This window comes from Prionailurus bengalensis, chromosome C2, assembly GCF_016509475.1.
Source record: "Prionailurus bengalensis isolate Pbe53 chromosome C2, Fcat_Pben_1.1_paternal_pri, whole genome shotgun sequence".
In the NCBI taxonomy this organism is placed as follows: domain Eukaryota; kingdom Metazoa; phylum Chordata; class Mammalia; order Carnivora; family Felidae; genus Prionailurus; species Prionailurus bengalensis.
This window is the reverse complement of record NC_057350.1, coordinates 127451068-127476865: the sequence shown is the minus strand read 5'-3', so window position 1 is coordinate 127476865 and position 25798 is coordinate 127451068. Positions and strand designations below refer to the sequence as shown.

The 25798-nt window shown below is 35.0% G+C and overlaps 1 protein-coding gene and 1 long non-coding RNA gene across 3 annotated transcripts in view; both read right to left on the bottom strand.

Annotated features, from left to right (window-relative positions):
* STAG1 (stromal antigen 1) overlaps nucleotides 1–25798 on the bottom strand; it is a 410827-nt gene that overhangs the window by 245458 nt on the left and 139571 nt on the right. Inside the window, exons 1-2 of one of the 2 annotated variants that reach the window (XM_043595335.1) lie at nucleotides 21038–21247; nucleotides 18733–18897 (exon numbers count right to left, since the gene is read on the bottom strand). In XM_043595335.1, the coding sequence (XP_043451270.1) occupies nucleotides 18733–18738 (6 nt within the window). In that variant the 5' untranslated portion in view covers nucleotides 18739–18897; nucleotides 21038–21247. Of the gene's footprint in view, nucleotides 1–18732; nucleotides 18898–21037; nucleotides 21248–25798 lie in introns of those variants that run through there. The other variant, XM_043595334.1, reaches the window with a different exon arrangement.
* LOC122491960 lies at nucleotides 13804–15873 on the bottom strand. The gene is made up of 2 exons (XR_006299493.1): nucleotides 14434–15873; nucleotides 13804–14192 (listed from the first exon to the last, which is right to left on the bottom strand). It is a non-coding gene; the product is annotated as an uncharacterized LOC122491960 (long non-coding RNA).

Here is a 25798-nt window from a genome sequence, read left to right as displayed (position 1 = left end):
TATAATGGTAGGAATGTCTGAAGTTGACAGAACTTCCCTCTATTACCAAAACAATAAAACAGAAGCAATACTATATCCCTGGAGTGAGTGCAAGGTTTCATCGAAGACTTCAGAGAAACAAAGGTGGTGAAAACTATCACATCCCTGTTAAACTCACCAGTTAGGCATACATAAGAGTCAGACAGATCATAGAGAACAACTATGGATTATCATAAACTTAATCAGGTGGTGACTTTCACTGTAACTGCAATCCCTAGCATTTGATATGCAGCTACTATAACCAAGCTAATGCCTTTTTCTCCAATTAAAAAGGACCAAAGTAAGTCATTACGTAATGCCTAGAATAGATGAAAGGATACCTTCCCAGTGTTGCTTCTGTGCTATGTTAATTTTCCTGCTCTCCGTGTAGTTGTCTTGGCCATCTATTGTCTCACAATATCTGTGATTCAGAGTCTAGACCCAACTCACCCAAATCTTCTGGTTAGGGTCTCACATTGCTGCAATCAAGGTGTTTACTATTCTATATTCTTATTTGGAGGCTCAAATGGGGAAGAATCCATTTCTAAGCTTGTTTACATTGTTGAAAAAATTTATTTCCTTGTACCTGACCTTCTGCTGGTGACTGGACACAACTCTCCAAGCCAAGAAGATACCCATAGTTCCTTGTACATGGGCTTCCCCAACATAATCAGTTTGTCAAACCAAGAAGGAAAATCCCTAGAGCAAGTGTGCTGGCAAGACAGCATCTTATATAACATAACGTAATCAGAATCGCCCTCCCCTTATCTTTGCTAGAATTGATGGTTAGAAGCAAGCCACAGGTCTCAACGCAAAGGAAGGGGTAAAGAGCATGAATAATACCAAGAGAAAGGAGTCATGAGGGTCACAGTTGAGTCTGTCCACCACAACAGTCTACAGATACCTTCATCACCCTTACATTACACAAAATTATCATGCTACTTCACTACTTTTATGACATATCCCCAACCATGGAATGGCAAGATACTTCACTGAGATAGCCACTGGCCTCTACATTATTTAGGGGGTTATCTCCCAACCTCTATTTTACATATGTCTTACTAAGGCCTTAAATGTATTTGCTACTTCCTGATCATCCTATTCACTTAATACAAGGTTGTCAAAATTAAAATTATGTGGAATAAATACCAGAAAAAAAATGAAAAGAAATGAAAACTTTGAGGAGCATGACTGGGGGTGGGCAGGAAAAGAGAGAGGATTGCTATGTGGGTCACTGTGCCATTTGACTTTTCTTTTAAATCACGTACATGTATTGCTTAATAATAAAGTTCGGTTTATAAAAAGAAAATAAAAATATAGATAAAAAATAAATAGAAACAGAAAGGCTGAAATGGCAAAATTAACACCAAACTGACATTAAAGATTAGAAGCACTAAACAAAAATAAGTATTATATAATGGTAAGAAGCTAAGTATTGAAGGTATTTAAATAAGTAAAATATTTACTTCGTTTGCTTTTGTAGCCTTATAAGCCTTAATTCCAGTTTTTCATCTAAATTTTTTTCTAAATTTTTAAAAATTTTTTGCTCTGAAGTATGTTATTGGAATCCTTTTGACAAAACCAAGTATTCATTTATGATAAAGAAGTCAAAGTGGTCTAAATGATATGTAACAGTCTCAAAATTTCTAGGCAGTTTTTCCCCTCCAGTAAGGTGACAGCTGCTCACAGGCTAATGCAGTAAAGCTAGATGAAGTTCCTAGAATTGGCCAAACACCAGATAGGAGACATCCTCTGTGTTAGCAAAATGCAGAGTAGCCACAGAGAAAGGATGTGGCTCTTCACTTCTCATCACAGCCTGTAGATTAAAGTGGCAGGAGCCATTATGTAGGCATCCCAGACATCTCAACAGCACTTCTCCAAGAGGGTAAATCCCCAATTTCAGCCCTTCAGTCACCAGATTACTGCCTAACCTGTGCAAACGTACTGCCCCACCTAGGCTTCAGAATAACCATACTTTATGCAGAGGTAACATGATGGACATCTTGAAACACTTGAGTTCATCATCACCCCCATGTTCTGTCAGGGCCACCATCTGCCACTCCATCTCACACAATCCACTCAACACCGTGGCACTGTGGACCAGCCTGCAAAGACCAGGGACATGCAGGAAGCAGTGCAAAGACAGAGCAGAAGGCCAAGGCTGCTGCCTCCCGGAGTTGTAGGGGAGGGAGCCATTGCACCCCCCCCAGGCACAATGCAGCATGTACACATCCTCCAGCAAGGCATTCGTCGCAGAGAGAGCATTTAAAATTGCCTCATTATATTACTCTTTATATTTCTTTACTACATCTAGGCTTTGGTGTATGGTATGATGTAACAAATCTATTTTTTTCAAGTTGTTAATCAGTTGTCAACTACAAAGAGAAAGGAACAGATGGAACACAATTTTTAATTATTATATATACTTAGGTCTGCTTGTGTTCAACTGATTCATCAGCCAGTTGTTGAACCAATGACTTAACACTAATATTTTTTGTAGTTTTATGATACAGTCTACTAATTAGCAGAGTGAACTCCTCATTAGTCATTTTCAGAATTTTTTGGCTAATTAACTTTAACTTATAAGTCTCAATCCAAAAATAATCCCTAAAGTTTTTATTGGTTCTGCATTATATAAATTTTTTAAAACTTTTAAAGGAAACATAACTGGACAATATATATTTCAGAAAATATTTCTTTTAATCAAAGAAACAAATTTCTGATAATCTGAACTGCCACCATTTTTCTCTCAAAATGACAAATACTATGTTAAAATGATGAGTCTTAGTGTTACCAAGGTTTTGGAAAATGAATTTTTAATTCAAGTACAATTAATATTCAGTGTCATATTTGCTTGAGGCGTACAACAATGATTCAACAATTCTATACATTTTTCAATGTTCATCAAAATAAGTGTACACTTAATCCCTTTTATCTATTTCACACCCTTGACCCAAACCGACTCCCCTCTGGCAACCACCAATTTTTTCCCTGTGTTTAAGAGTCTGTTTTATTTTATTTTATTTTATTTTTTTCAACGTTTATTTTTATTTTTGGGACAGAGAGAGACAGAGCATGAACGGGGGAGGGGCAGAGAGAGAGGGAGACACAGAATCGGAAACGAGTCTGTTTTATTTTTTAGCCATTCTTTGTTTACTTGTTTTGTTTCTTAAATACTTTATGAGATCATACAGTATTTGTTTTTCCCTGTATTTCATGTAGCGTTATACCCTAGGTCCATCCATGTTGTTGCAAATGGCAAGATCTCACTTTTTTTATTTTTTTTTAATTTTTTTTTTCAACGTTTATTTATTTTTGGGACAGAGAGAGACAGAGCATGAACGGGGGAGGGGCAGAGAGAGAGGGAGACACAGAATCTGAAACAGGCTCCAGGCTCGGAGCCATCAGCCCAGAGCCTGACGTGGGGCTCGAACTCACGGACCGCGAGATCGTGACCTGGCTGAAGTCGGACGCTTAACCGACTGTGCCACCCAGGCGCCCCTGGATGAGATGAAAAAAGATCTCACTTTTTTTAAATGCCTGTGTAAAATTGTGTGTATGTGTATGCGTGTACCACATCTTCTTCATCCATTCATCTATCTATGGACACTTGGGTTGTTTCCATAACTTGGCTATTATAAACAATGCTGCAATAAACATAGGGGACATACGTACCTTTTCAAATTAGTGTTTTCATTTCCTTTGGGCAAATGCTCACAAGTGGAATTACTAGATCATATGGTAGTTCTATTTTTAATACTGTTTTCCATAGTGGTTACACCAATTTACATTCCCACCAATAGTGGATAGGGGTTCCTTTTTCTCCACATCCTTGTCAACACTTGTTATTTCTTGTATTTTTAATTTTAGTCATCCTGACAAGTATAAATGTTGGTATTTTGATAGGAACTGCATTACATCTGTAGATTGCTTTGGGTAGTACAGATATTTTAACAATATTGGTTCTTCCAATCCATCAGCATAGAGTATCTTTCCATGGGTTTGTGTCACGTTCAATTTCTTTCATCAATATTAAGTAGATTTCAGATCAGGATACAAGTCTTTCACCTCCTGGTTAAAGTTATTCTTAAGTATTTTATTCTTTTTGTTGCAATTGTAAATGGGATTGTTTTCTTAATTTCTATTTCTGCTACTCCATTATTAGTGTATAGATATGCAACAGATTCCTGTATGTAAATTTTTTATTCTATGACTTTACTGAATTCACTTATCACTTCTGGTAGTTTTTGGTTGGAATCTTTATAAAGTTCTCTCTATATATAGTATCAGGTCACCTGCAAATACTCAGTTTTACTTCTTTACCAGTTTGGATGACTTTTATTTCTTTTTCTCCATTGGCTGCTTTGGGTAGGACTTCCAATACTATGTTGAATAAATATGGTAAGAGTGGACATTCTTATCTCTGATCTTAAAAGCAAGGGGCTCAGTTTTCACCATTGAGTATAATGTTTGCTGTGGGTTTTTCATATATAGGCTTTATTATGTTCAGGTATGTTCCCTCTAAACCTACTTTGCTGAGGGTTTTTATCATGAAGGGATGTTGTACTTTCTCAAATGCTTTTTTCTGCATCTGCTGAGATATGTTTTTTATCCTCCTCTTATTATAAATGTAATGTATCACTCACTGATTTGTGAATACTGACCCACTCTTTGCATCCCTGGAATAAATCCCACTTGTTGATGGTGAATGATTTTTATAATGTATTGTTGGATTCAGCTTGTTAATTATTTTGTAGTAGTATATTTACCTGATTTGGGAATCAGGGTAAAGCTAGCCTCATTGAATGAATTTGGAAGCTTTCCTTCCTCGTATTTTTTGGAATAGTTTGAGAAGTATAGTTATTAACTCTTTAAATGTTTGGTAGAATTCACCTGAGAAACCATCTGGTTCAGGACTTTTTTTTGTTGTTGCGAGTTGTTTTTCTTTTTTTTAATTACTGATTCAATTGTATTGCTAGTAATCAGTCTGTTCACATTTTATTTCTTCCTGAGTCAGTTTTCAGGTTTTTATGTTTATAGGAATTTCTTCTTTTTTTCTAGGTTGTCCAATTTGTTGGCATTGCAAATTATGTATTTTTTTTTCTAAATGTTTATTTGAGAGAGAGAGAGTACATGAGAGCAAGGGAGGGGCAGAGAGAGAGAGAGGGAAGAGAGAATCTCAAGCAGACTCCACACTGTCAGCAGCAGAGCCCAATGCAGGACTCAGTCCCACAAACCATGAGATAATGACCTGAGCCAGAATCAAAGGTCAGATCCTAACCTACTGGCCACCCAGGTGCCCCCAAGATAGATATTTTCAATGCTGATAGGATTAAGGGGCTATTTGGAAATATTTCTGCAAAACCTTTAAAATGATGTATTTTGATCCAGTAGTACTAGTTATATGAATCACTCATAAAGAAAATGATATGGGCATCAAGATTTCTAAATGTCTAATTTTATTTAAAATGAAAGTTACAGGGGCGCCTGGGTGGCTCAGTTGGTTAGGCGGCCGACTTCGGCCCAGGTCATGATCTCGCGGTCCATGAATTTGAGCCCCGCGTCGGGCTCTGTGCTGACAGTTCAGAGCCTGGAGTCTGTTTCAGATTCTGTGTCTCCCTCTCTCTCTGACCCTCCCCCGTTCATGCTTTGTCTCTCTCTGTCTCAAAAATAAATAAACGCTAAAAAAAAAAAATTTTTTTTTAATGAGAGTTACAAAACAATCAAAATAGAAACACAAATTATGAAACACTGTGTGGTGAAAAGCCCTGTATTCAAAAAATACCAAAATAAACTAAAATACCAATAGGGAAAGAATCATTCAACTTTGATACAACAAGTATAATTTTAATATAAGTCTAGAACAAACACATAGAAATACACCAAAATATTATTTTTTAAGATTTTATTTATTTATTTTTAGAAAGCAAGCGTGAGCAGGGGGAAGGGGCAAAGGGAGACAAGGAGAATCTTAAGCAGGTTCCATGCTCAGCACAGAGTCCGACACAGGGCTCAATCCCACGACACCAGGATCATAACCCATGTGAAATCAGGAGTCAGAGGCTTACTGACTGAGCCACCCAGGTGCCCCTAAAGATTTTATTTTTAAGTAATCTCTACATCCAATGTGGAGCTCGAACTCACAACCCTAAGATCAATAGTCATGTGTTCTTCTGACTGAACCAGTCAGAAGCACCTATACCAAAATATCAAAAATTAGGATTATGGGTGTAGTACTTTTATTCCTCTAAAATTTTTTCCTAGCTTTTTGATAAGAGTTTAATGCACGATAAATAAGAAAAGCAGTAATATTTTAAAATTACACATCAAAAAAACTCTGTCAACAATTTACTAGGTGCTGCCTATATACATTTTACTATGGAAGGTGATATAATGAATGCAAAGAGTGATTACAATATTTCCTGATAATCAAAAACAATCTAGGGGGAGTAAGGAGGCATCCAAAGTATGTACCTAGTGTCTGGTATAAGAGAAGTTCACGCATTAAACTAGACTGGAGAAGGCCCCCCACGCTTTGAGCAAAGCTAAGGGAGTTTGCCTCATATTGAATAAGAGGCTTCTCAAATAATAGTTAACTTTTACCCCCTATTTCTCAGTATGCCATCAGCAGGAGCTGTTAATGAAAAATAAAAGCAAATGTTCTCTGCTACTTGCTAATGGTATGATATTAGACTTTAAGTTTGGATTCTATAATTTAATAATTCAAGATGTTAATATTTCATGAACGAGCAAATCTCAAAATATAATTTGAGAGATCAGAATGGGATGCTAACAATTTAATAGTAAGAAAAAAGGGGAAAAAGGAGGAAGAGACACTCATTATTACATGCCTATATTTTTCTCTTTTGTTTGAATTAGTATCAAAGAATTTGTGGAACCATTCTCAATTTGCTATGCTTCTTTATACAGTCACATCCCTTCTTTAATATAAAAGATAATGGTATCAAAAGAAATCAACTAAAAATGTCCAAATGAGTTATTTTTATTAAACTAAGCATCTTATTCTAAGCAGCACTTTCTTAGGTAAGTTTTCAAATACATGTATTAAAAGAACGTGATTAATTTGGGGTAAGGGACATTACATATGCTTGGCAAGGCCTTTCCTGGATCAAAGCATGACTTCTCAGAATCCTTCTCCTTGTATCTCTTCCCCAGCCTTAACCTAAATTTTAACATAACATATTCTAGAACTCAATAAAATATCTATTTTTATTTATAAAATATCTTCAATATAAAATACCTTCAGAATCAGAACCACATTAAGCCACTGAAAAGCAAGCTCTAAATTTCATAATATAATCTGTCACACAAACAGGACGCTTACTAAAAGATGAAGGATGGTGCTATTAATAATTATGCTACAAAAAGCCTATCCTAAATCCTACAATATGTCTTTTCAATCTCTTAAATTACTTCCAACTGCTTTGTGTTCAGGCTAGCTTCAACCACCAATACAACGTTATCCTGGAACGTCTGCTCCAGTAGCCGAAAACCTGGAGTTTAAGTTAACCTAGCTATATTTTTTCTCTTCCATCTTAATCTGGGATTCCTTCTGGAATCCTTCTGGAATTTATGAAGAGACTAAACACCAGAAAAACAAACAGATCTAAAAGGATTTTTAAAATAACATCTTAAAAAAAGATATCCTGCCAGTGTTTAATAACTGAAGAATAACCTGCTGTTGTATATAGTATGGGGTGAAGGTGTGAAATGCCTAGTTCTGAATGATGAGGAAGTGATATAGCAGATAAATCTAAGAAATACGGATGGATATGATGGAATGCAAAGCCTAGCAAATATACAGTAAGGAATTACCTCAACATATATATAATATATAATTTTCTTCAGTTTAAAAAGAATTTGTAAAGTGTTTTGGTGGGTAGGGGAAAGAGATCTGCACTATATATGATTAAAGTTAGTACACAGCATAATAAATGGTACAAGCACACTCAATTATTACTGAAAGTATAAGTAAGGTATTTTAGCCAGAAGCATTAAAATAAGTTAGGTCCCCCTCTTTGATAACAAAACTAGTAGAAATTACCACATTTCATGTATTATTTCTTATATTAACATATTTCTTATATTAATAATAATACAAATACTTGTAAGAATGTACATAAAGGCGTTTTTCCTAAAAATGACTTCATAAAATAAAACCATTATATTGATATAAATATATATAGATACAGATAGTAACAGTCATATCTTTACTTACTTGTCCAGCCTTTGAACATCTGCATAAAAGATGACATAAATGTGGATGATGCCTTTGGAAGATTAGGGGATATCATGAAGAGAATTAATAATACCTGGAACACCCAGGTTTAAGGCACAGCTTGACATAAGTACTGGAACAATACAGCAATGTATTTACCAAAGCTAAACATGTGAAAACTGGTAGGTACCTTTGGATGTAACTGAATAGAGGCTATGAAAATTCTTAGAGTTCCTAGCTTTTAGGACTTAAGTTCTAAATAACTCATACACAATTAATGCTCTTATCCTAGCACTAACCAGCTTTTACAATGTACTGTCTTCTGAAAAAAATAAAATATTTACTGCGTATCTTTCACTCTAATTATCTAAAAGTAACTGTGGCATGCAGATTTGTGTTCTCCTTTCCAGAGTGTGTACAAAAATGGGAAAGCAAGTACCTAGCCATGAATTACATTACCCAGATCACCATCCCCTTCATAGCCAAAAGCTTCTAAGAAGTAGGTACTACTCCATTCTCTCTATCCTTCCACCCACTGAATGCAAACAACATTGCAGCTCTAGAGGAAAGAGGGACCAAAAAATGGAAGGAGCATGATCCCTGAATCACTATATGAAAGACAGATGTCTACCACTAATTCTGGTACAGAATGGTTAGAGAATGAGAAATTATGTGTATCATGCATTTGAATTTTAACTTTTATAGCATGTAGAATTACTCTTATATAGCTGCTAAATTGTTAAGAACAGGTTAAAATACCACAAAGTTAATTTCAGAGAGACATTCTAATTATGTGTAAAAAAAAAAAAAAAAAACCCAAAACCCTACTTTTAAGTAAAAACCCTACTTTTAAGTGAATATCAACCTATCATTTGAGGATTTTCAAATGGTTATGAAATAAAATAAGCAGTTTACATTTACTGCCCTAAAACATTCTGTATATATTACTTTTCATTCTAAGAAAGTAGGGGAAATCAAGACTAAAGTGCATTGAAAAAACTAATTAAAATACTATGTAACAAAATACACACAAAAACTGGAGACAAAGTTTATGTTTAGAACTTCCTTACTCTTCTTCTCAAACAACCTAAGAATTTTAAGGCTCTAAATTGTGAAATATCCTGACCAGTTCTTATCCTTGTAGAAATTACGAGCAGGGGACATCCATGGAAGTATATATTGAGACTGCTTTCTATTGGGAGAGTAATTCATCCCTGACCCTCTTCTCAAAATAGGCAGAGCTAGCAATGTCCATCTCATCAAGGATCTTAACACTTACTGAAACTTTCAAGCTTTGCAATGAACATTTAGAAACTCAAACGTTATTATATTAACACTTTTATCCATTTTAGTAATTACTCAGTGGTGCATGCAATTTCCATGAAATCATTACATAACTTAGCAATTCGAACACAAGTTAACAGGTAAGATTTAATAAATAAACTCAAAGGTGCTTTTTCGCATTCTTTGGTGTAGTCACAGAGTAAAATGCACTCAGCTAAATCTTGGGGAAGAATTCCTCTGCATTTTGTATGTTGAGATTTGGCAACAACTCCATTTGTAAATTAGAGACTAGGAAAAAAATCAATGTCCTTTAAAAGTCCAAGTTTTCTTTACATCAGAACAAAGCTCCCTCTTTGACAGACTATTCTCTAAGACACCCATATCTCTTTCCAATTATATTTCTTTTTAAGTTATTTATTTATTTATTTATTTTAAGAGAGGAAGTGAGTGGTAGAGGGACAAAAGAATCCCAAGCAGGCTCCGTGCTCATCACACAGGGCTCAATCCCACAAACCATGAGATCATGACCTAAGCCAAAATCAAGAGTCGGCTATTCAACCAAGTGAGCCACCCAGACACATGGCAATCATATTTAAATGGATAAAACCAGTTTTCCTTTCAGAGTCAGAGAAAGATACCATACGTTTTCACTCATATGTGGATCTTGAGAAGACCATGGTCTTAACAGAAGACCATGGGGGAGGGGAAGGGGGAAAAAGTTACAGAGAGAAAGAGGTAAACAATAAGAGACTCTTGAATAATGAGAACAAACTGAGGGTTGATTGGGGGGGGGGAGTGGGTGATGGGCATTAAGGAGGGCACTTGTTGGGATGAGCACTGAGTGTTGTATGGAAACCAATTTGACAATAAATTATATTTTTAAAAAAAGCAAAGAGAAGACTAAACTGTGTCATTATGTACATTTGATTTACAGTCTGACTCCAATTTCTTATTTATAGAAGTTATTATTAGTACACTAAGATGATTACTATTAATCTATAGTTTCTCATGACATATTACCAGATCATTTGATTAGTAGGATGGATTTCCTTTCCCTTGTATGATTAGAAAATCTATGAAGGCAAGGATCGGGCAAGTTTAGTTCATTTATATCTCTAGCACCTAACCCAATGCCTGAAAATAATCGGCTTTTGGTGAATTTTTGTTGAATGAATAAAATGTAAATCCAACGTTTTTAGTTGACATCTGAAGGTACAAAATTCAAATGCCAATGGATTATAGACACTCATTTAAATGCTGACTAAGCTCATAACTACTACAATGACAAATATCCATTACATTAAGTAGCATGAATGCTCCAAAATTCAACATGTGTTTCAAAGTCAAAATGCCCAAACCAAATTATTCCCATACCTATCCTCCAACACCTCTCCTCATGCAAATTTTCTTTCAGTGAACACCACCAAGTCAAACAACTAGAAATTATCTTAGATTCCTTCCTTTTTCTCATCTTTCGGAATCATTCCAAAGCCTTAATATTTATAGAATCTGTCAGTTCCTCTTCATCCTCACTGATACTCTATAAATTTGCACTTGCATTTCTTTCCAATCGGATCAGTAAAAAAAACTAGATTAGTAAGAAAAAAAGTCTGATTCAAGCCCTACACCCTCCAAATCATTATCTAATCTGCATCCAGAAAAGTATTTCTAAAAATGCTAATACAATGAAGTCTTTTTCGTTGTAAAATGCCATCAATTTCATAAAAAGTCAAAACACTCAATGTTCATAATCTAACCTCTCTCAGCTCTATTTTTACTAGAATATCTTATGCCATCTGTGGTAAGAGGTATAGATCTCATCTTGTCCTGTTTCTACTGTAAGAAATACTCTCTGCCACTGCATAGCTAATTCCTACTCCTCTGTCAAGTCTCAGTTCAAGTTTTATCTATTCAGGCAAGGCCTTCCATGACCCTGTTTCTAGACAGGCCTAAGTGAACTTTTAGTGTTTTCAACCCACCCTCTATATCCCTTTCACTAAAGCATTCTATTATATCTTTTTCCCATGAGAATATATTCCATGAGGATGAAACTGTGGTTTTAGCTCTGAATATAAAGCCTTGGATTACAGGAGGTACACAAGTTTCTATTTAGCTAGTGAAATGGATTCTTTACAATTCTGATCGGGAGAAAAGATAAGACGACAGTAAAGTCATAAATAGTTGTAGGAATCAAGGATGCTGAATAAACAAAAGAAATCAGGTCCTTTAATACAAATTTTATCAAAGCCTTCACATTTTGTACCTCTCCAAAGGGGAAGGGATATGGTCCTTTTCCAAACACACTGAATACAGAAGTCCTCCTTTGGGGAAGCATTTCAAAAACACCTATTTTTAGTTCAGATAATAAACAAGAAAGGAAGGTAAAGAGCACTCAGGTTCAAAAACACTTAACATTTTACAACCACACTTGTTTCTTTTTGTTTCTCTTTCAGTCTCAGTTGTAGCACCCCACATACAACTCTCTAACCCCATTCTCTTTATCTTATCTTCTCAGTAAGTAACCAGTATCAACAACTTGATTTTAAATAATCTCATTTTACATAAGTGGAACAATGTATTATGTATCATTCTGTAGCTTGCTTTCTCCTTTAAAAACACACTCCAAAGGTAAGAGAATTAAAAGCAAAAATGAAGTATTGGGACCTCATCAAGATAAAAAGCTTCTACACTGCAAAGGAAACAATCAACAAAACTAAAAGGCAACTGACGGAATGGGAAAAGATATCTGTAAATGACATACCGGATAAAGGGCTAGTATCCAAAATCTATAAAGAACTCACCGAACTCCACACTTGAAAAACAAATAATCCAGTGAAGAAATGGGCAGAACACATGAATAGACACTTCTCTAAAGAAGACATCCGGATGGCCAACAGGCACATGAAAAGATGCTCAACGTCACTCCTCATCAGGGAAATACAAATCAAAACCACACTGAGATACCACCTCATCCAGTCAGAGTGGCTAAAATGAACAAATCAGGAGACTATAGATGCTGGAGAGGATGTGGAGAAACGGGAACCCTCTTGCACTGTTGGTGGGAATGCAAACTGGTGCAGCCGCTCTGGAAAACAGTGTGGAGGTTCCTCAAAAAATTCAAAATAGATCTACCCTATGACCCAGCAATAACACTGCTAGGAATTTACCTAAGGGATACAGGAGTGCTGATGCATAGAAGCACTTGTACCCCAATGTTTATAGCAGCACTTTCAACAATAGCCAAATTATGGAAAGAGCCTAAATGTCCATCAACTGATGAATGGATAAAGAAGTTGTGGTTTATATATACAAGGGAATACTACTTGGCAATGAGAAAGAATGGAATATGGCCTTTTGTAGCAACATGGATGCAACTGGAGAGTGTTATGCTAAGTCATACAGAGAAAGAGAGATACCATATGTTTTCACTCTTATGTGCATCCTGAGAAACTTAACAGAAGACCATGGGGGAGGAGATGGGGGGAAAAAAAGTTACAGAGAGGGAAGGAGGCAAACCATAATATAAACTGAGGGTTGATGGGGGGTGGGAGGGAGGGAGGAGAAAATGGGTGATGGGCATTGAGGAAGGCACCTGTTGGGATGAGCACTGAGTGTTGTATGGAAACCAATTTGATAATAAATTTCGTATTAAAAAAATAAAAAGAAAAAAAAAGAAAATGCATTTCTGAAATATATCCATATGGTGCCTAGAACTCTAGTTCAATCACTATAGAGAATTTAAGTGTTCCAATATACCACATTTTATTTATCAATTGTCCTTTTCATAAACATTTAGTGTTTTTTAAAATTTTTTGCTGTTACAAACAAAACAGCAATAAAAATTCTGCATTTGCCTCCTTTATATATACCAAAATTTCTCTAGAGGTTACATCTAGGAATTGAATTGGTTTTCTTCAAAGTAATTTTTTTTCTTCAAAAAAAAAAGAAAGAAAAAAAAGTGGCTTCCACAGTGTAGGTACTCCTTATATATTTACCAAATGAATGCAAAATGAATAGGTCATTCAACTTTTCTTAATACTGCCAAATTTTTCTCCAAAGGGGTTATTTCATATTTATACTCAGAACAGTTGGCACTCTAGTGCCTTACTGACTCTTAGCATCTTCCATCCTTTTAATGTTACTCAATCTGATGAGTGTGACACAGTGTTTTACACTGTTACAGCCAAAATTTTATTCTCTCATCCTCAGTACTTTATTTGAATGGGCTCTTATTTCCTATCACATGTTCTAATTGATTATTACTGCTATACAGAAGGCTGATTTTTTTTTAATGTTTATTTTCTCTCTAGGAATTGTGCCCAATGAACACTTTCATTAGTTCTAATGGTCTACAAAGACCATTTATCCCAAAATTTCTACAAAGACAATTATGTATTCTGTGAATATAAATAATATTGTATCTCCCTTACCTACATAAGGAACTTCTCTCTTGTTCCCAATTCACCAAGAGTTATTGTTCATCACAAGCATCACCTAAATTTTATCAAATGCTTTTTCTAAACATTTCGCATCAGTTCAGATAAGGCTTGGTTCCCACTTCCATTTGGTATATTATAGTAAAAGATTTGCTAATACTAAACTATCCTTGCATTTGTAAGATAAAACCTCTAGGTCTTAAAAATGTATTGACCTCGGGGCGCCTGGGTGGCGCAGTCGGTTAAGCGTCCGACTTCAGCCAGGTCACGATCTCGCGGTCCGTGAGTTCGAGCCCCGCGTCAGGCTCTGGGCTGACGGCTCAGAGCCTGGAGCCTGTTTCCGATTCTGTGTCTCCCTCTCTCTCTGCCCCTCCCCCGTTCATGCTCTGTCTCTCTCTGTCCCAAAAATAAATAAACGTTGAAAAAAAAAATTAAAAAAAAAAAAAATGTATTGACCTCAAATTGTTAATATTTTTATTTAATTTTCTACTACTTTTTCTATTTAATTTCCATTTCTACTTTAATTATCTTTCTTCCTAAGTACTTTTAGATTTGCTGTTTCTTCTAGTTTCTACTGCTTTTGCTAATTATTAATACATTTAAGACAGTATATTTATTTAAGTAGTACTTTAGCTGGTCCCACTATTTTTACTAGCAGTACTTTCACTAACATTCACTCAACTCTGTATATTTCCTCTTTATCACATGAATTACTTAAAAGTACCTTTTTACATTTGTAAGTATAATTTAGAAGGGGAATTTATTTTTTGTATTTCAATATTACATGTACTGGAGTCAGACAATAGGATCAAGTATTCCTTGATGAAGTATTTCAAGATTTTCTTTTAATCCTCCCTGTTCTGCGGTTTTACTATACTATTAAGAGCTATGTAATTATTTTCACTTACCTTGCTCACTTCTGAGAACAAACTCTAGATCTGAGGAAATATGTCAAAGAAATTTTTCCAAAATTATCTCTTCAAAAAACAATGTCTTTTCTATTCCCTTTGACTTCCTCCTCTGGCATATTCTGGAACCCTTCACAGCTGCTGTTTCCTATTTACTTCTCTGGGCTACATTATAAATGAATGCCTAATGAAGGTCAATTCCTGAATTCTACATTTGATGGCATCCATTTCCTTCAGCAAAACTAATTTACTAAATTTACCCCCTTTTTGTGTTACATACAATTTCTTCTTTCATCTCTCCAGTATCTTAAATATACTTATTTATTTCTTTTACTATTCATCCCTCTCCATCTAAAGTTTTTGTGATCACCTCTGCTCATTGTGGTCATTCCACTGCAGAACTAGATCATATAATGTGGGCTTAGAACTTCCTGCTCTAGGGTAATATTGTGAATTTTTAAAGACCCAGTCACCGTAAGTGAAGCAGACATTTCAATCCAGGTCCTGGTTTTAAGAACTGTCTGCCTTCTCCCTTTCTTTAGCCCTTGATTTCCCATTAATGAGGTTTTAGAGCAAGTTATTATCCAAATGAAGACCCTCCTGAGTATTAAAAAGGTCTCTACTATTAATAACTACATAGACAATAAGCATAAACTAGGGGTTTGAAAGGTATCCTGAGATATATGATCACCCTAAACAGAAGCTTTAGCTTATGTGGCAGTTATCAGTGGCTTTCTTCAGACTCCTTTGCAAGTGTAGAGACTCATGTTAGGCCCTGGCTTCATGTAATTAGCCTGACTCTATTCCTCTATGTTTCATGAAACATTTTTATTCCTTTTAACACACAAGAACCAAACTCTTGGCTACAAGTACCTGCTTCTCTACACTAAACCCAATACTATTTATCATTATATGTTATCTTCTACTTTAAGCACAGAAACATTTAGTTTCTAAACTCATTAATGTCTGCATTCTTTTTTTAAAATTTTATCTATCATTACTTTCTGTTTGAAATGAGGTAATAAACAGCAAGATTAGTGTGCTACTTTCAACAAAAGAATCTTATCAATTTTTTAAACATGTATTCCCTTTATTCAGCAACTACTTTCAGGAATTTGTTACAAAAACACTCCCACATGTAGATTTCAGGAGGATATAGGAGGATTCAAAGAAGTACTATTTTTAATAGAATAAAACTATTCTAGTTTATATGGATAGTAAATTAGTTTTAGTAGTGTAGTTTATACCTTACTTCTTTTTTAAGAATAAAGCAACCCAAATAAAAACTGTTTAAATAAATCATGGCCAAGCCATGTTAAGAAACAGCATACAAACATTAAAAATTACAAAGTAAATTCACAGAGGAAAAAAAATCCCACAATAGAATGCTGAATGAAAAATAAAAAATCACAGAAGTTTGTAGATTAATTTGAACATAGCTAGGAAACAAAAATATAATATGAATAATAAAAAATTATACCAAAGTAAAAAATGTTTGAGGCAGAGGTCAAGGAAGAATAGAGACAAAAAGTTGAAAAGGTGGGTTAAAACCAAATTATGGAAAGCATTAGTGTCTGAACTACTTATCTTTACCTTTCACAAAATGTGGGTTCAAAAGAATTTAAGCAAAGATTGTTAGTATGAAGTAGCATTAGGGAAGAGTAATAAGAATAAAAAATATAGAACTCTGGACAAAAATGTAAAATTTGTTTTAGTTCCTGTTTTGTTTCAAATACTAGGCCAGATTTTATTGACATTAAATTTCAAGGATTTTGGGGCGCATGGTTGGCTCAGTCGGTTAAGCATCCAACTTCGGCTCAGGTCATAATCTCACGGTCTGTGGGTTCCAGTACTGCACTGCACTCTGTGCTGACAGCTCAGAGCCTGGAACCTGCTTCAGATTTTGTGTCTCCTTCTCTCTGTCTGCCCCTCCCCCTGCTTGTGCTCGTTGTCTCTCAAAAATAAACAAACATTTAAATATTAAAGATGTTTTCATATTTTTAAAAAGCTGGTATTGACCTTTAATACTATATACATTAAAAGTATCTTTATATATACAAATATCTTGCAAAATAAAGTTTTATGTGAAAAAAATGAAAGCAAAGTACAGAAATGCAATGTTTAAATTTACACATAAAAATAAACTTCCTTCATTTTTCTACTTGTGTTTCCACCTAAAGGTGGAAAGCCATAAGGCAGATCTCAAAAATAAAACATCTATTATTTTTAAATCTTATTTATGTAACTTATAGTTTGTTCATTCCTTCAGATAACTGGAAGTTCAGTGTTTCTTTTACCATTAGCATCATCACACTATTCCACCTCCCTCCCTTCCCACACAAATTCCAAGACTCCTGATCATATCAATCTGGTAACATACATAAAAAGCAGTAAAGACTAAACTCCCTTAACGCAAAAGGATATACAGGGAGAAAATAAAAAGTATACTAAATAAAAAGTTGTAAGAGTAAATCTGTTTCATAAATTACCTAATTTAAAAAGAAATTTTAATGTTTATTTTTGAGAGAGAGTGTGAGCTAGGGAGGAACAGAGAGAGAGGGAGACACAGAATCTGAAGCAGGCTCCAGGCTCTGAGCTGTGAGCACAGAGCCCAACACAGGGCTCGAACTCATGAACCGTGAGATTATGACCTGAGCCAAAGTCAGACACTAAACCGACTGAGTCACTCGGGCACCCCCATAAATTACCTAATTTTAAAGAAATTAAAAATGAAGTATCAAAAATGAGCAAATAGTGAATAAAAATATATAACTTTTATCAATCACTGGTGATCAAAGAAATGCAAATTATTCTGGATTACAATTTTCACGTATGTTATCAAATAATTCCTAAATTTAAGTGTTGCTAGGCACACTTCTGGTGAAAGATACACCAGTAAAATTTTGGGGGGAGTAATATGATATTTATCACACAGTTAAGAAACACCCTTTCACCAAATTACTTTACCTCTAGTGTTTTAAAATGAAAAAAAGAGGGGCTCCTGGGTGGCTCAGCTGGGTAAACGTCTGACTTCGGCTCAGGTCATGATGTCTCAGTTTATGAGTTCGAGTCCCACATTGGGCTTTGTGCTCACAGCTCAGAGCCTGGAGCCTGCTTCAGATTCTGTGTCTCCCTCTCTCTCTGCCCCTCCCCTGGCTTGCACTCTGTCTCTCTCTCTCTCTCTCTCTCTCTCTCTCTCTCTCTCTCAAAAATAAACCTTAAAAATATTTTTTTAAGTAAATAAATAAAATGAAAAAAGATCTGAAGACATAAACACGAACAATGAATAAATTCTGTAACAGTAAAAAAAAATGTAAGGATGTACTAAAAGAATAGTAAAATAAGGTTTATCCTTATAATGAATTAGTTAGAAGTCAATAAATAAGAGCTTTTGCAGAATACTTAATATTTGTTAATGAGAGAGGAGAGAGTAAGAAGGTTATAAAATCACATACACACATAAAATAATCATGAACTATTAATTGTGGTTATTCCTAGTTCACTACATAGGAATTCTATTTTATAGCCTTTTTTCTTTTAAATATTGTTCAATACACATATGTTACTTATATTAAGTGAAATTCTAAAAATAGACTACAGCAATAAATCTTCTCTTAGGCAGCTATCATATGCAAGTCATTTTACTCAGTACACTGTAATCGAAAGTGCGTCTTACCATTAAACAAAATGCCTTTCTGACAGTGTTTACAAAACAAGTAAAACAAAGAGAAACTTAAACTTCTTAATTATACCATCAGCAGGAATATATAAAACATCACTTAACAGGTTCCACAAAGATTACTGACTGTATTGCTTTGTAAATAAAACAAAAATACTTAAAATTTACCTGCATTGCACTTTTCCCCAATTTCACCACTTCAAATAGTGTGACAGGCTCCCCTTCACCATTCTGTTGAGGGTGCCCATTAGCTCTTCCACGGCCTGTTCCTCTAACAGTAGCTTCAATTCTACTCTTCTCTCCTGGAGATTTTCGAGGTTTCTTGTTTGTAGACTGAATAAAAGATGAGGAAAAAATTCAATTAAATACAGGTACACTTTGCTTTTATGCAAAGTACCGGTGAAAGGTACTAAGAACTACTACACATAAGAAACTTAATTCCTGACCAAAGGAAGCTTTACAATTTGTTTTCTGTAAATTAAAGTGCAAATGGTAGTTTAAGCTATATAAGACAGGAAAATTTATAAAGATTTAGTGTTTTACACAACAATAATGCCAATGCTGAAGATTTTAATCATGCCCTCTTTTGACATCTCCCTCTTTATACTTTCAATTCTTTCCTATTTCTTCAGAAACTTTATTCAATAAAACATTGCTTGGAAATACTGTATATTCAACTTCTCTCTCTACAGAGGTCCTCAAATATTTCTTATCTAGTCATGTAACAAATATATAGTGAACATACTTATAACTATTCTAGGTACTAGAAATTCAACAATAAATTAAACAAATATTCCTGCCTGACAGAATTTACTCTTCAATTAACATCACACCCCATCCCATGCTCCCATCCCCCAATTTCTCAAAAAAAAGTCAACATCAGCTATACCCACCTTATCTATGTCTCACCTTTCAGCCAAGGGTAATTTGAGATAACTGGCCACAGTCACTAATATCATTCCCATAAATTTCATTCATATATAAACTCATCACAGTTGCTGCTTCACCAAACTTACCAATGAAAATAGTGTTGCTAAATGTAACAGACATGTCTTGAAACTCTTTCAACAAGCCACATGATTTCATCCTCTCCTTTCAGATATCTTTTCCCCCCCTATCTGTCTTACCTGTTAGGGTTACCTTGGGTCTCTATTTAACACCTTTTTTCTCAATCTTTATACTCATTTTTGAGGGATTTAATTCATTCTCACAATAGCCTGTTTCAGTTATCAAATTATCAATTTATCCCTCATCTCCAAATCTACCCTTATTTGTCCCACATTGTGATCCTGGAGCTGGACCCTGTAAACATTTTTCTTATCTGCTGCAGTGTTTGGCTTTGTAACTAGAGGGCATTGGAGGAACACTACAAAGTATGGCATGTAGAGACTTCCCTCCCTACTTAAAGTATGTGCTCCCTTCACTTTCTATTCTTGTATTCTTCATAGTACTCTTTTAACTTCTCTTAGTTAACAGTCTTACAGCCATTTTTGTGTGTGGATTAATACACAATAAATTTACTATTTATTTTTAAGTATATCACTTTAGAACAGTTTTAGATTTACAAAAAAAACTGAAGACAGTACAGAACATTTACAAATACATCATATCCACTTACCCTTATTATTACCTCCTTACCACTTGTATGGTACATCTGATACAGACAGTGAACAAATACTGATAGATTAACAAAAGTCCTTAGTTCAGATTTTCTTAGGTTTTTGCCTTATGACCTTTTTATGTTCCAGAATTGCATCCAGGATACCGTATTACATTTATGTCATGTCTCCCTAAGCTCCTGTTGGCTTTGACAGGCTTTCCCTGGTTTTATGGTGACTTTGACAGTTTTGAGGATTACTGGTCAGGTGTTTAAACAACGTTCCTCAACTAGGTTTTGTCTGATGTTTTTCTCATCACTACACTGGGCTTAAGGGTTTTAAGAGGAAGATGTAAGAGATAAAGTGTTATTTTTATGACCTCATATCAAAGGTATATACTACCATAATGATTTCTTACTGTAAATGTTGACCTTAATCATTTGACTGAGGCGATATTTGTTAGATTTCCCCACTGTAAAGTTACTTTCCCTCCTCTTTCCAATGTACCTTTGGAAGAAAGACAGTATGTGCATCCCACATTTAAGGGGCAGGGAGTTATACTCCACCTTCTGGGGGGGGGGGAGGGTAGTATTTACACAAATTACTTAGGAATTTTTAGTATGGGATTTTTGTTCTCACTCATTTATTCAATTATTTAAAGTAATGGACTCATCAAAATTTATTTTATACTTTATACTTCAACACTTTTATTCTGTTGCTCAGCCTGTTTCAGCTCTGACCACTGGGAAATCTTTCATGGCTCCTGCATTCATTTCACATATTCTCATCTATGTGTGTCTTACTGTTTACCTTCCGGCAGCACAATATTCTGCAGGCTCATCTTGTATATCCCCTTCCTCAATTTTAGAACCAACCAATATTCCAAGGAGCTCTGGTTCCTTTTACTGGAGAATGACATTAGAGATGAAGATCTGGGCTAGGTTTTGCTCCTTGATACTGTGTCCTTCTTCTAGGCTCTTAAGCAGACAAAGAAATACATGTTCCACAGACATACACATAACTATAAATATCTCTGTATGTAATGATATATTATCTATGTTAAGCTAAATATAAATTCATATTGGTATGTCCACCTCTAATCCATTACCATATGTACGCATCTTCTGCATTACTAATCAATATGGTCCTGCCTCAACAGTGAGAAACCTGGTGCCCACTGGTATACAAATGTAATAGTATTAGAGCTGTTAAATCATACCCCAACAGAAACAATTTTATTAACTAGATTACATTGCTTATATATACAATATAGTTTCTTTGATTTTAGTCTTACAGATTCATTTCAAAAGTTACTTAAGTCAGCAACTTCCTGCCCAACTTCCCTCAGTGACATTGTTTCAAATACTTCAAACAGCATTAAAATGCTTTATCATATTCTACATTCCATCCTGGTAGCCACTTAAACTCCTAAGTGACTTTTTAAAATCTGTATTCATAAAATTCACTTTTTCTGTAAAGTTCAATGAGTTTTAACAAATGCATAGTGCCATGTATGTACAATATGGTATCGCAGGGAAGCGTTTCACCACCTTAAAAAATCCCTGTGCTTCTCCCATTCAATTCTCCCACTTCTCTTTGGCAAACAATGAATTCTTTTACCTAACTATAGGTTTGGCTTTTATAGAAAGTCATATAATTAAATCATATATTATGTAGCCTCTTCAGACTGGTATCTTTCCCTTTAACAATATGCATTTAACATTTATGAATGTTTTTTAGTGGCTAAATAGCTAAATTTTTAATTCCTAAATAATATTCCATTGTCTGAATGTACACATTCTGTCACCCATTTACTCAATGATGGACATCCTGGTCACCATTTCTTGACAATTAGGAATAAAGCTGCTATATGTATTCACATGCAGGATTTTGTGCAGACATAATTTTCAAATGAGTTATGTAAGCATCTAGAAGCATGATTATTGAATCATATGATAAAACCACGTTTAGCTCTGTAAAAAACTGCCAAACTGTTTTCCAAAGTAGCTGTAACATTCTGCATTGCCACCAGCAACGAATGAGAGTTCTTGATGCTTTGTAACCTTGACAGCTTTGTACCTTTGTCAGGTTTTTGGATTTCAGCCATTATAATAGGTATAAAGTTGTTGTCTCATTGTTGTCTTAATTTGCAACTCCAGAATGACAAATGATTAAGGACTTTTTAATAATTAATCATTCTTGACATTAAATTTTTCTGTTCCAATTACTGGAACAGATACTGTCTTCTAACTACACTCTGATTCTGTATACTTGTACTCTCTAACATGGTAACCACTACTCTCATGTAGCAAATTGAGCACTTGAAATATAACTAGTCAAAAATGAAATGTGCAGTAAGTATAAAATATCCTCAAGATTGTAAAGATTTATGAAAAATCACATATGAAATCTCATTTATAATGCTATATTGATTACATGATGAAATAACATATTATACTGATTAAATTAATTGCATTACCCATTTTTTTCTAACTCACTAGAAAATGTTAAGTTGCAGATGCAGCTCATATTCTATTTCTGCTGAATAATTCCACAGTATTCTAATACTATAAACACATTAATTCTTGTAATACAAACCTAATCCCATCACTTCCCTGTTTATTTCTCTGCTCTTTAGTCACCCTCATAACCAGCAATCAATAAAAAACCCAAACTCCTCAGCATGGCAAATAAAGTTATCATTTACTACTTGTTCAGTCATCTACCATATCAGCTCCCTCTTTACAGAATGATAAATTTTAAGTTGCCTAAATCCAGCATTATTTCACACATTCATTCTTTTTACCTGGACTCTAGATTTTGGCTCCTCCTAATAAGTCTTGTTTCTGTGCTCACTCTTTAGAGTGATAGGATTTTCCCAGTATTGTGTATGCACACAAGTGTGTGTGTGCACGTATGTGTAGGCACATGTGTGTGTGTGTGATGAGAGCAAGGGGGAAATGTTATTTTTCCTCATTAAATAATACATTCACATGGCCCAAAATTTAAAAGGTGATTAAACTTTTACAATGAAAACATGCCCACTCCTGCCCTCAAGCCACCATCTACTTTCCTAAGAGGCAAACAATACTATTCATTTCTTAGACATCATCTGAACAAACTGCATGTGAAACTAAAGAATAAATAAATGGAAACCCATTCTATAGAGTTAATATTAAGATGTCAATATTCCCTAAAGCAACCAACATACAGATTTAATGCAATCTCTACCAAAATCCTAATGACCTTTTTTGCAGAAACAGAAAAACCCATTCTATAATTCAAAGAGTATCTCAAAGGATCTCAAATGACCAATTCTGAAAAAGAAACAAACACTGGAAGATACATACTTCCTGATTTCAAAATTTACTACAAAGCTACACTATCAAAACAGTGTGGTGCTGGCATAAAAGCAAACATACAAACCAGTGGAATAGAATAGCCTATATATGTGAAACAAACCCTCACATATATGTTTTAATAATTTTCGACAAGGGTGCCAAAACCATCCAGTGGGTAAAGAGCAGAAGGCAACCCACAGAATGGGAGAAAATATTTGCAAATCATATATCTGATAATGGATTAATATCCAGAATATATAAAGAACTACTAAAACTCAACAAGACAAGGAACCTGATTTGAAAATTGGCAAAGAATTTTAATAGACATTTCTCCAAAGAGGATATCCAAAGCCCATTAAACACAAGAAAAAATGCTCAATATCACTAATCATTAGAGAAATGCAAATCAAAACTACAATGAAATGGAACCTCACACCTAGTGATAAAAAGAGAAAAAACTTCTTAGAGGGGATGTGGAGAAATTAGAACTCTTGCACTGTTAATGGGAATGTAAAATGGTATGGCCATTGTGGGAAACAGTACATCAATTCCTCAAAAAATTAAAAATAGAATCACCATATAATCGACCAATAACTCAAATAAATATATACCAAAAAGAACTGAAGGCGGGGACTCAAAAAGTTATTAGTACACTCATTGTCAAAGCAACATCATTCACAGTAGTTCAAGCTTGGAAACAACCCAAGTGTCCATTTGATGCCATGAATGGATAAGCAAATGTGGTATATACACACAATGAAATATTTTTCAGCCTTAAAAAAGAAGGGAATTCTGGCATAATCTATAACATGGATAAACCTGAAGGACATTATGCTAAACGAAAGAAGCGAGTCATAAAAGCCAAATATTTGTATGATTCTACTTATATGACGTATTTAGTAAAAAAATCACAGAAACAAAAAGTAAAATGGTGACTGCTGGGGGGCTAAGGAAAGCAGGAATAGGGAGTTACTGTTTAATGGGTAAAGAGATTTACATTTTTGTTTTCACCGAAGTGTAGCAATATTATATTAGTTTCAGGTGTACTACAAAGTGAGTCAATATTTATATATAATACAAAGTGATCTGGGCGCCTGGGTGGCTTAGTTGGTTGAATGTCCAACTTCAGCTGAGGTCATGAGCTCATCAATCCTGGGTTCAAGCCCGACATCAGGCTCTGTGCTGACAGCTCAGAACCTGGAACCTGCTTTGGATTTTGTGTCTCCCTCCCTCTCTGCCCCTCCCCAGCTGACTCTGTCTCTTTCTCAAAAATAAATAAACCTTTAAAAAAAAAAAAAAAGTAAGGGGCATCTGGGTGGCTCAGTCAGTTAAGCATCCGACTTTGGCTCAGGTCATGATCTAGCAGTTTGTGAGTTCGAGCCCCATGTCAGGCTCTGTGCTGACAGATCAGAGCCTGGAGCCTGCTTAAGATTCTGTGTCTCCCTCTCTCTCTGCCCCTCCCCTGCTCACGTGCTGTCTCTCCCTCTCTCAAAAATAAACATTTAACAAAATTTTTTTTAAAGTAATCATTACAATAAATCTAGCTATCACCTGTCACTATACAAAGTTCTTACAATACTACTATTTCCTATGCTATACATTGCATCCCTATGTCTTATTTATTTTATTAGAGTTACAGTTTTAAAAAATGAAGAAAGTTCTGGAGGTGGTGGTGATGACTGTATAATATTATGAACGTATTTAATACAACTGAGGGTACATGTTAAAATGGTTAAATTGGCATTTCTGGTGTATTTCACCAGAAAAAAAAAATTGGAAAAAACCCAAATGCATATATGTATTTCCAAAGACCTATTATATTTTAAGTTATTTATGCACAGCTCTGCATCATTCTATTTTCACAATTTTTAATCTACAGTATGTCCTAGAAAATATTTTTTTCATAAGTTTTTCATTTTGGGGGAGGGGATGAAGGGCAGAGAGAGAGGGAGAGAGGGAGGGAGGGAGGGAGGGAGGGAGGGAGGGAAGGAGGGAAGGAGGGAGGGAAGGAATCCCAAGCAGGCTCCATGCTGTCAGTACAGAGCCTCATGTGGCGCTTAATCCCACAAACCATGAGATCATGACCTGAGCTGAAATCAAGAGTCAGACACTTAATCGACTGAGCCACCTAGGTGCTCCTGTCCTAGAGAATATCTTAATTCCTTTTCAAAAGCTGCAGTGTTCCATTGCACAGATGTACATAAATTTTTTTTAGCCATTAACCCACTGACAATCAACATTTCTTTCTTCTGGATCTTTTACAATTACAAATAACATTCTATTACAAGTAAGCTT